Source organism: Lissotriton helveticus, chromosome 4_1 (assembly GCF_964261635.1).
Source record: "Lissotriton helveticus chromosome 4_1, aLisHel1.1, whole genome shotgun sequence".
In the NCBI taxonomy this organism is placed as follows: domain Eukaryota; kingdom Metazoa; phylum Chordata; class Amphibia; order Caudata; family Salamandridae; genus Lissotriton; species Lissotriton helveticus.
This window is the reverse complement of record NC_136063.1, coordinates 1,640,022,587-1,640,035,042: the sequence shown is the minus strand read 5'-3', so window position 1 is coordinate 1,640,035,042 and position 12,456 is coordinate 1,640,022,587. Positions and strand designations below refer to the sequence as shown.

The 12,456-nt window shown below is 40.6% G+C and overlaps 1 protein-coding gene across 6 annotated transcripts in view; it reads left to right on the top strand.

Annotated features, from left to right (window-relative positions):
- ARPP21 (cAMP regulated phosphoprotein 21) overlaps nucleotides 1–12,149 on the top strand; it is a 344,186-nt gene extending 332,037 nt beyond the window's left edge. For all 6 annotated transcript variants that reach the window (XM_078688292.1, XM_078688289.1, XM_078688294.1 and 3 more), the window contains 2 exons: nucleotides 6,339–6,490; nucleotides 11,330–12,149. In XM_078688292.1, coding sequence (XP_078544418.1) covers nucleotides 6,339–6,490; nucleotides 11,330–11,587 — 410 coding nt within the window. In that variant the 3' untranslated portion in view covers nucleotides 11,588–12,149. The remainder of the gene's footprint in view (nucleotides 1–6,338; nucleotides 6,491–11,329) is intronic.
- The last annotated feature ends 307 nt before the right edge of the window (nucleotides 12,150–12,456 follow it).

The window sequence follows — 12,456 nt, the reverse complement described above, 5'->3', positions numbered from 1 at the left end:
TAGAGCACTGAGGTGTGTAGAATAATGGGGGATTTTTTTTTTTTATCATCTAATGGTCTTTGTGATGTTATCTTATATTATTGTTTGTTAAGAGCATGTACACCATGCCTTCATCACGCTGAGATATATAGTAACATAGCTGGAAACAGGTGTCAAGGGACAGACTATTGATTTTATTGATTAAAGAGCAGAGTTTCCAGTTTTATTATGAAAAGCTGAAAGGGAGGACGAAGAGAGTATCTTCAAAGGCAGTCTAATCCATTCCTTGGCAGCTCCAATGGAGAAGGTCCTAACACCAAACGAGACTCTCCTTGTCCTGGGATTGTATGCCAACCATTTGTGAGATGACCTTTAGGCTTTTGTGGTTGGGTCTTGGGTGCCAAGAAAAAAGTGGAGGAGTTCTGGAAAGCCAAAAGAATACTCGTTGTGTCTATAAGCCTGCAAGTACATATAAGCAAAGAGAAATATGGACTCTATATCTCAAACTTGTCAGTAGGTAGGCTGCAACATTTGGCTGAGTTAGAGCTGACTGATTTCCTTCTGTGGTAGACTGAGATACATGAACTTCCATAAGCCAGGCTGAACTGAGTCAGGTCTGTGACTATGAAACGTTGGTGATCAGGGCGCGCGTACCGCAGAATTTTCCTCAGATGCTTGATTTACCTAAAACAGATATTAGTTATATATATCCATCCAAGGAGAGAATTCTGAATTGATTTGAATATATCAGTTGTGAGCCCAGTATGATGGAGAAAAGGGGAGTGAGAGATCGAAAACTGAGTTTTGGTTGGTGTTCAATTAAGTACGTTTGAAGCTGTCCAGTTATGTACCATGATTATAAATAAGACTGGTTGCCCAGAGTTTGCCCTCTCATATAGTGTTTAGCAATTGGACTAAAAGAAGATTGTAGACATTTAAATAGGGCTAGTACTAACCACCGTTCGATATTTCAAGAAACCTAGCAGAAGGGATTCAAATTGATTCTCTACTCAATGATAGCAAGCAACAGGTCAGATTAAATAATAACAATACATTAATGGAAAAAATAAGAAAAGGGCTAGACAAAGTACTTTAAGCTTTCTAAAACTGTTTTATGTTATAGTTAATGCCTTTAACATGTTTTAATATGAATGGTAAGTGAAATGAAAACTTGTGCTAAAGAGTACACAACTTTCGGTGGTTAAGAAGATGGCAAGCTTTTACTGAACTCCACAAATCATCACTTGTGGGTGAACAGTTTTCCCAAAAATGTTTTTGTAGAAGAAGGTTCATATAAAATTATTTTGTGACAGAATGCTCACAAAATGTATGTGTTTGTTTTAAGTTTCACAAACTTTTCGTACTTTTTTTAAACTTGCAACGTTTTGGAAGCAACTTCATGGCATTTGTGAAAGAAATACTTGACTATCTAGCACACTGCTACTTAGGTCATAGTTTCCGTTCCTATATATCAGTGTAGTGGCAAATCGTAGCCCGTGGACGTGCATCCATTGTGAACATGTGTACAAATTCACATTTGACATTGTGGAAGGCACATGATGTTCCTTAATGGCATACTACTGCTCTCCGGTACTGATTTTAGCTGGAAATGACCTTATGTAGAATGGTCGGCAATTTCAGCATAGCACATATTTCAAATATGAGGAAACAATTGCTTAGGAGAAACGTGTCTATGGGCCTGATTACGAGTTTAGATGTTTTTTAATGCTGCTGATAAACAACAATACCACAGGATACATAAGTTATCAGGTGCAATACATAACATGTATTACGAGTTTGTGGGGATTAACATGAGGTTTTTGGTGTTTAATGCACAAAAAGTACATGATATAGTAAATGCTGTATGATTTTCCCCCGTGAAATTTTGGCAGGTTTGACCTGATGAAATTTAAAAAAGATTGAGTAATTGTCAGTTGCGTTAAATACCGTCAAACTTGTAACTCTGACCCATGCATAAAGAGGGGTTTACACATGGGTCTAAATGAACCTCACTCACTTGCAATCTGCTCCCTCATAATCAGACCCTATATGACTTACAAAACCATGGGAAAACTAAAATATTTGTTGCTGATTGAAGTTAGCTTCAATATAATGTATTCATAAAGCCTTTTCATGAGTATATATATGGTTCCTAGCTTAAAATACCTACAAGCAATTAGCAGGCAGAAGAGTGCAATTTGTGTTTTATAAGATCAGGCAGGAGGTGAGAGCTTTTGTTGGCACACTGCTATTTTTTTGTAGTCATCAGATCGTTTAGCCACATTACATTCATACTATGGTTGTTGTTACCCGTGTACAAGAACGGGGACTGCTGTGACTCTTCATGAGGAGGGACCAACTGAGCCCTCTCGAACATACTTGTGTTGGATGGGAATGTCCACTGCATCATATGTTAGGATATGCTTCACTGCCTTTAGTGCCCACTGCATGTGAATCTGGTATCCTGCCTTTTTTAAAATTTTGGTCCTGGATAATCTAGTGTGTGCACAGAGGCTTAGGCCTGTCCCTGACAAAGTGAGGTTCAGGATTTGTCTTGTGACCTGGAGGGGCCCCACTAAGAATGCCCTCATAATGGACTACAGACTATTTTCCCTTTTCTGGGTTCATCACGTAAAGCAGCAGTGGCAGCATACCTTGTTTGATATTGTATTGTGTGACCAGACCTTGTTATATCTATCATGGACAGCATGGCCCAGTGACCCCTCTCATGCAGAGTTCTATTGTTCTGTGAGGTGAAGCCCATTGAGCTGAATCATCTGTGTACGTCAAGTCTGTGTGCGTGTACAGTGAGTATGTGACATGTTTATTGGAGGAGGACTCTGTGTGTGTGTGTGTGAGTCAGAGGACTGAAACCAATGGGATCCATTTTTGATGCCCCTGGTTTAGCACAAAAGGAGGGTAGGATTGTCCTACTAGAACTACGTTAAATAGTCCCTGGAGGAGTCCACTCCGTACAGGTAGTAATATCCCGGTGCCACAACTGAGCGCAATCCCTAACTGCCCCCTAGTATATTGGAAAGTAATAGCGGTAACCTGACCTTAGATAGAGGAAGGCTGGACCTATATATTTAAACACAAGACAAGGATAATAGAAGCCAACTATGAGATATCAAACACGTATAGTTAGTTACATTCTCACCTAAGACGATAAGCTGAAGTCCATGGTAAATTGCTTTTGGGGCAATCTGCAAGACGATGAACAAATGAAGTACTCGTACTGATTTTGCTTTGGAGAGATGACTATCAGTAGAGGCTACAATGCTTAGTACTAGGGCCATCTATCCTTCCATGTCTATCCATGCCATTGATAAGGGGTTGCTAGTGGATGCATATTTTATTGAACTTGGTTTTTAGACAAGAAACTATTTTGATACTTCCAAGAATGTTGGAAAAGATAGACCTTTAAGAATAGGAGATTATGGTTCAGGGTGAGTGGCCTTTTCAAACAACCTGGCAAGATAGAGCCACAAGAAGGTGGATGTAAATTGGCTGAAGTTTAATTATCACAATGAAGGAAGCAGTGTTACAAGTGCATGAATGGATGCTTTTATGAAAGCTGGAGGAATACGGCCAGTTTAGGAATTCATACTTCTAGTGAAAGATTAATGCTAGAAAATCAAAAGCAGAACTAAGAAGACGGTTCAATACTTCTACCAAAAAGCGGATTGGTTCAAGAGGGAAGATGCAACATTAATTAAAATAACTCACAGAGATATATAATCAGGTGGTTCATTCTCTGAGAAGTTACCAATCAAAACATATGGTCCTACAAGCTTGTTTCACACTGATCCTAGGGATATTTTTAATATTATAAATGTTTTGCTTCCTATATATTAGTGCTATTTGTTGTGTTCTGCGTCTCCTTCGTTATGATTCCCAAGGACATGCATCAATGGCCAGTGAACCCTTCAGCAGTAGCAAAGCATGGAAAACTTACCAACTGCCCTTGATGGTCTCTAACCGATCATATAGTGAACGCTGTCTTTTACTCTGATGGCTTTACCTGCATTCCCCCTTTTCAATGTTCTACATTTCTTTAGCATTGCACAATGTTGTCAGTACTGCACCCTCTTGACAGGACAAGGACTTCCAAGCAACACTTTGTAGATGCAGACATTGTCTTCTGCTTTTGACAGCAGCCAGTTTGTAATCCCAGCTGGTTTCAAGGATTTAAGAATGATTGGCGTCTCTTGAATTTTGACAAAGCTGTAGTTCAGCGAATATCTAAAATCACAGTTTTGCTGCTGATGGCTCCAGAATGTGTAGAACGTTGTCCAAGCCCATCACAGACTCTAGCTAAATACAGCACTTTTCTGCTAGCTAGTCAAGTATACTTTCGACCTCGTGTTTTGTGAATAAATATAATCAAAGAAGGAATGCATTCTATAATTACTTTATTATGTGGGACTACAAGATATAATCCTGATTTAAGTCATGGGTGATAGTTTATAATTTGGTGAAGTATGCAAAAAGTTTATGTATGGGAATATGCAGCTGCGGTCCGTGCAGGTAACAACGGTGGGGCGGTGGGGCAGTGTAAGGGGGGATTTTGATGGACGATGCAGAGGGAAAATTAAATAAATAATTAATTTTCCCTCGGCATTGTCCCTCAAAATCCCTCCTTACCCCGCCCCACCGCAGTTACCTGCACGGACCGTGGCTGGAAATATGCCTGTCAGTGACCAGTGCACATGCAAAATAGGTCTTTCCTCCAGCTTTCTTCGACCCCTGTCTTCTTTATTCCGTGTTTACATAGAGATACTTGTATGCAATTGTATTGCAGATAGAGCATAGTTTATTGTACTGTCCCAATGTAGGGGCATATCAACAAGGGGCGGTGATAATATTATCGCCGCTTTAGAGCCCGTTTTCTTGTGAAAAGCGGCGATAATATTATCGCATTATCAACAAAGACACGCTAGTGCGTGTTTCCTTGCATTAGCGCCCCTTGTCAGCACGCCTCCCATCGCATCGCTAATGAGATGCAAAGGAGGCGAGCCTGACAAAACACCATGGGAAAATATCGCTTACCCAGCTTTGTCATATTGACAACGAGGGTTAGCGATATTTGAAATCGTGTTAAGTATGCCTTAGCGCAGGAATTTAATGTCTGTTAAATTCCTGCCTAAGGCATACCTAACATGGGGGGTGGATTGTGTGGCTAAGACCACTCGCCCTATCACCAAGGATATCGCAGTTTTCCATGGAACATCGCTGGAAAACCAGTGATTTTCCATGGAAAACGCAGCTATCACTGGAATAATTATCCCCATTGTGCTATGCGTTGTTGATACAGCGCTAGCATGGCGATCATTTCCAGCGATAGCCGGCGATATGCATTCTCACGCTAAGAGTGGCAGCGGGCTGCCGCTTGTTGATATGCCCCATAGTTTTCACTGAAACCCCCCTTGCCGGGCTATGTCGTTGGTGTCAAGGGAGCAGGGCATACTCGGATGTATTTTTGATATTGCTTTTTAATTTTTACAGTGCTGGCATCGATGTCTTTCTAATTCACAGTGGCTGCAGGACCTTATGCCATGTGAAATAGTGTGAGGCTTGAAGACTAAACAGTTTAGTCTTCATTCTTTTCTAAAGCAGAGGTGCTTGGGTTCTGCTTTTAGGATAGCCAAATCATTGAACTTGTAGATTAAAACCTATGCCCTCTTAACTGCAGATAGGCCCTGTCATACTAAAGCTCGGTTCTGCAAGGGAGTCCTGCCCAGTGCTGGATTCATACACCTAGCCTTTCTCCAAATTTGCTGACATTTACCCAAATCCTGGGCCACATCAATGTAAAACAAACTGAAATGTAAATTCAGATACTATATTCCTAAAACGTGTGTTTTTATAATGATGATAAGAAGCACCTGAAGCTACTAAAAAAAACTTCCTTAAATAATTACTAATGTTTTTCTGCCATCTCTCTATTTCTTCAATATATAGGACAAACGTTGGTGTTGTGAATTACTATGATACTGTGGTGACCACATGAAGTGATTCAGATCTAATATGAAAGTACAGAGGTTCTTTGCAAATCATCTGGGGATATTCCACTTGAATATGTTGATAAGTCAGCTCGGGACCAGGTTACTTGAAGTCAAAGAATAGTCTGTGCTCATTTGTATTCGTATAGCTCCTCTCACGTAGCGTTCCAGAGAAGTAACTTTTAGTATATTTTAGGTTGATTGAATACTGTTTTAGTTACAAAAATGTGTGCTACAGAAATCGATCCTATACAAAGAATTTTATTTACAGCTTACTAAAATACCGTTGATTGTATTTTATGCAATGTACATATGTCATTAACTAACCTGAATCGCATCTTTGTTTTCCTGCAGGGTTCCAGTCTGTTTTACCAAATCAACAACAGGGGTTCCAGGGACTCATGGGGATGCAGCCGCCCCCACAAAGCCAGAATATGATGAACAATCAACAGGGAAACCAGGTGCAAGGCATGATGGTTCAATATCCTACCATGCCGTCTTATCAGGTATTTACGACGGGTACATTTTCCAAAATTTAGCTCACAAACTAAGGCCCGATTCATAAAAATAATTATACACGTAAATATTTACTCAGATGGATATTTACTACTACACTTTAGCGGTTTCCACACACGGAAATAGGGGGGGTGTCTTTCCCGGTGTTATTTACAACTAACTTTCCAGCCCTAGTTTACATTTTGCCTTCTTGGCAGACATGTCCACTACTAGGGCATAGATCATCATGGATTGCCCTTTGCAAAAGTATAGGGAAATGTATATGAATATATCCCAAACACTTTCCAGACCTATAGCATTGTCTATATTTTGTGATGGAAATGTTTGTGATGAATCATTGAAGGGCTGCAAAGATGAAAGGAGGGTCCCAAAGCAGACCCCCCCCCATGTATTTTCCATAGACTTTTGTATTCAATGTACTTCAGGAATGGCTATATTGAATTTGATTACATTTGCCATGAATATACATTATAGTGTTTAGATTGCCATGTCTGCTATTGCAAGTGATATTATGAAGGGGTTATAAAGTTATAATGATCAAAAACTTGGCAATATCTTTTGTTGAAGTAGTGCCACGGTACTAACACAGATCATGAAGATGACTAGTCATTATGTGATTGGCAAATGACTTCTGTTACAAAAGAAATAGGCAGCCATGTAGATTTCAGGTACAGTTTGCCTGTGTTCCGCAGTACGCCCTTAAATGGAGGTAAGATAAGGTATAACAAAGTGGTCATAGGTAGAGAAAAATATTTATAAGTTTCTATATATTTTCAAAAAAATACACAGAGTATGAGTGTACTGTCTCAGGTGTACTGCTGTATAAAACATACATTATAAAAAAAACTAAACATGGTAAAAAATAAAAAATACACTATATCCATAAATTTAAAAAATGTAGGGTCAACAGTATATTTGCCATTTTAACATATTTAAATCTTTAGTGAAAAGTCTACTAAGTACTTTGGTACTACCTCCAAATTACCGTGCTCCTTAAAATCATTTAATAAAAATGTGCAGTTCTCCCCAAACTCCTGTAAAAATATATAGAAAATTATAAATATATTAATTGTACCTATAAATACATTAATAAATTGGTAATAGATAGAGATCAACAATAAAACCTACTCCTTACCTACAACTAAGACCCCAAACCAGAACGCGGTGAAACACAGAACGCAAAACACAGACGTAATGTGCTGAAAACAACATGGTTGCCGTTTACGTTTGGTAAACACAGCTATTAGCCAATCACAGACTGCCTTACCATTTGCACGTACAACGGCATACCGTGGCACAATATATAACTAAGTATTTTAAACATTTTCACTTTAAAGTTACTTAATCTATTCACACATACTACCGAAGATGATCATTTACACCAAATAATCTATATTTGTGCTATATTATTTCCGTTAACATACATTCACACTATGTCTGTTTCAATTCCCACACTCCCCTCTACATCACTACAATCTACATGTTATGTTATGTTATGTTAAAAATCTCTTTTATTGCGCACGGCTGCCCCGAGGGGCGTCCCGGCGCTTTGGCAAAGAGACATACAGCTAAGAGACACAACGCAGCAGCTCCGGAGGTCTCAACAGAAAAATTATACCGAGAAGAGCCAGGTCTTCAGCTCCTTTCTAAAAGCAAGAAGGTTTTTTGACTTTCTTAAGGAAACAGGTAGCTCATTCCTACATCACTCCACTGTACGCTAAAACACTCTATGCCACTGCACTCTGTCACTCCACTGTACTCTACTCCAGTCACTGCAGTCCACTCCACTCTACCCCACTACATTGCACTCTATTACACTCTACTCCACTCCATTTTATAACACTCCAATGTACGTCAATACACTGTATGCCCTTCCACTCTACTCTGCGCCACTGTGCACTATTCCACTGTACGCAACTCCACTCTTTGACACTCTACTCTACACTATTTCACTCTATGTCTGTGAGAAACTGGCCTGGTATAGGATGTCCACCAATGTAAGTGGACACCTTGCACCAGTCAAGGCAACCCTTATGGTGATTTAAGAGGTCTTAGACAACCTTAGAAAGCTCTCTAAGTGGTAGCTGTGGAGAGCAGCCTTCAAGCTTGTTTTACCAGAATGCAATCTTATAGTATAGATTAATTGAAAAAGAACCACACCAAGCGTTTATAAAAATATGTATTTATTATATAATACTTTCTAGTACGGTCCAATATCTTTAGCAGGGAGATAAACATAATGCACACAATATTTTAGCAAAGAAACACAGTGCATAGCACAAAATACACAGTAGCCCCAGGCGAGGACCAAACCATTTACAAAGAAAGTGGTATAGAAAGACCAGGACCCAGGTACGAGTTGTCCCACGCAGGCTGTCGAGTGCTGAGGGGTCGGTGTCCGGCGGGAGCACCAACAATCCTTGGCAAAGGCACGCCACGCAGGAACCAATGAAGGAGCAACGTCAGGACCAGCAATGCCCAGGGGACTTACCAAAGACAGGGGCATCAGGGTAGGCCCGAGCAATGAAGGGAGCCTAAAAGTAACAAGTGTGACCCTCAAGTGGACCCACATGCCAAAGAGGACCTCAAGCAGTACACCAAAAGATGCAGGCCACGATGCACATGATGCGGTGTGGCTGAAGAGTCTGGTCAGTGGAGGAGCTCGAGGTTGGGGCTACTTGGAACCCCAAGATCTTCTTACAAAGAAGCCCACAAGCCTTTGCAACTGCAAGTTGGATACAGTGCACAGGGGTTCGGTTATTGCAACCCCCACGAGGGATACTGGCCTCAAACTTGGTGAGAGGGCTGGGCAGGCGTTGGGAGCTGTGGAATACCACCGCCTGTGTTGCATAACCCACGGAGTCTGGAGGAGCTCAGGATCTGATGACCGGTCGACTTAGTTGCAGTGCCTGCTATTGCAGGGGAGTGACTCCTTCCCTCCAAAGAGATTACTTCAGGTGTCTTCGATGCTTCACAGGGCTTGGAAGGTTCCTGCATGATGCACAGGCACAGGTGATGCAACAGACTTGAAGGGAGATGAAGTCAGGTCCAAACGAAGTCCAGAGGAGTTCAGAGTGCCCAGGCGGTAGAAGTGCAGTGGTGTCTGATATGATTCTTATCCCACAACAAATCTAGGGACCTACACCCAGGTAAGCCCTAAGGTACCCTAGGGAAAGGGTTCGGAAGATTCAGGGGACCCTCCCATGGGAGGGTCTGGACAGGGGGGTGGTTACCCCCATGTTTTTTGTCCAGTTTCACCCCAGAGCGGGAGCCAACGGCTCCCAGAACTGGTTTGAACTGGACTATGCATGGGGGCACCAAGTGTGCCCCTCATGCTGACTTTCTAGCGCTGGCAAGTGCACCTGCCTGGTCCCAATATAATCCTGTCTCGGAGGTGGTTACACCTCCCTGTGACAGGATGCCTATTGTTCCATCTTCCTCTGCTCGAGCTTGGCTCAGCAGCAGGAGGGCATAAATGTGTCTCTGGTTGGCAGCAACCATTTTGTGCTATCCAGGTCTACAGGACTGGTACCGGGAACATTGAAGCCTAACGGAGGGCTCTTCCAGTGCTTGGAATCATACCTCCCACACCATTTATGTGTATGATTCCAACATGTTTGATACCAAACATGATAGGATTTGTTGCAGCAGTGTTCGAGATGGTCATCGCATAATTACGCTGTGCCCCTCTATATTTTATATGGCTGCTTCACTGACAACCCGGGAGAATGGACTCCGTAGGATGCAGGGGTGTCCTGCTCATGCAGGGGCACCCTCTCACCTAGAACCAAGCCCCCTGCCTTCAGGATTGCAAAGGCATGCTATAGGGGTGACTTGCAGGTTTTAAGTGCAGTGACCCTTAGATATAGTAAACCTATATCTTAAGTAAGTGGTGCAAGCACCAACCTTAATATTGCAAGACTGAGGTAAAGGGGGGACAATGAGCTATATGTAGGTCCAGTGACTTGTGCTCCTGAGAACTACAATGATATCCTATGGGAGTCACAGTTCCTGTGGAAGAAGGTTAGTAGGGGAAACTACAGTCGTTCTCAAATGATGGTGTCTGGGGAATGTGTGTCCTGATCTTGGTGCCCTCACACTCCCCGAAGGATGTCATGCTTCATCATTAGGCAGTGCTCGACAAATAATGATGTTGCTTTGCTGTTTGTTTAGCAACCAGCCAGATCTTACATATTTTCATGTATTTAACTAGCAGCTGAGTAAATAGTGATGTTTACTTACTGTTTGCATGGCCACTGACCAAATAGTGCTTACTTCTGCTTTTTAGATAAATATTTACATTACCACTCGTCAAATAGTAAATAATCTCACCATATTTTCCTATAGCTTGATAATATGCATAAAAATAGCACTATATTCCCAACAGCCGGTTATATAGCCAACCACCACATCATGAAAAGTTGGGACATATTGCCTATGAGGTCTTGTTTCATTCCTACTATTACCCCCAAAAATGGAATTAGATTAGTCAAAACATGTACAATTGGACCAATAATCTCCTCTTAGTTTTAATACCAATCCTATTTGTGTAGCAAAGGCATGAAAGATCGAATTAATAATGAATAATCATTGAAAATTGTTCACAAATTTAGAAATATTTAATGTAATGCTATTTTGGATGGTGATATGCAGGTCCTTGACCATACAGACTCCTAAATATGGCATCCTTTGTATTTACTCTGTTTACGTTGTAATGCAGAGCCCAAAATTTACTAGCAATCGTAGATATAAGCGAAAACGAGAGAATTTGAATTTGAACAACGTGCTATTCACTTGAGTGAATTAATAATCCACTATCATATTTGCAGGTGCCAATGACCCAGGGATCTCAAGGAATGCCGCAACCATCATATCAACAATCGATGATGATGCCAAACCAATCAGGTCAAGGAACACTTGCAGCCAATGGAATGCCTGTTTATTGCAATGTCATACCTCCCTCTCCACAGAACAGTTTAAGGTTGGTTACCCCACACTGCCCGACCGGAAATGTTCCAGTTATTTCCGCTAACTGCAGGACAAACTGTTCGAACATTAATACCACAGGATGGCAAGTTAAATATTGAAAAAAGGACATACAAATATAACTAACGGTGCATTTCATGACAAATAACCTCTGGCCTTCATAGAAAGAAGAACTCGATGGAAGATCGGCTGAGAGCTTAACTATTTATGATGCTCAATTGATTGCTACTGGTCAACTGTAAAAAGTTACAAAATGTTTGCTGGTAAATGGTGCATATTTTTGTCATGTCTGCTAGATCTGCCTTTATAGCTTAGCTAGTGACATGAATACTTCGAGGTAAGATTTTTTCCTACCGCTGAACAGCACTGTGTAGATTGTAATATCCCTAATTTGGATTAGTTTTGTACTTTGTGTTGAGTTTGTGAAAATAAAGTATTTAAATCTAAATATATATATATACATATATATATCGATATATATGTGTATATACTTATATAAATCATAAGATCACATGTACCAAAGCTGTCTCGGAAAAAAAGAATTGATGAAAGGAAGGAATAATTTATATAAAATATAGAGTTTTTTATGGATATATACCGTATTGTAGTGTTTAATCACAATAAAACTATTTGACCTCATGGAGGAAGGTCATGTTTCTATTACCTGTTTTGAATCTTCTCTTCTTTGATGAATACTTGTAATCCACATTTTGAAAGTGTGCGTTTCCATATAAAAAGGAGTATAATTAATATCTTGTTTTTTAAAACAATTACTTGATGCAGATTTGTAAACTTTGTCTGCTTTAAGAAAGTTCTTGCAAACCAGATGTACATTGCACGACGCCTGCTCCAAAGTCACGTCTATGACTCGTTCATTGCAGCTGAAGGAGCACGTGATATAATTTTTACTGTGATGTCATCGAGTTAAAAGTGCATATAATATCACTTCTGCTTCTTCTGTGATGCTGAT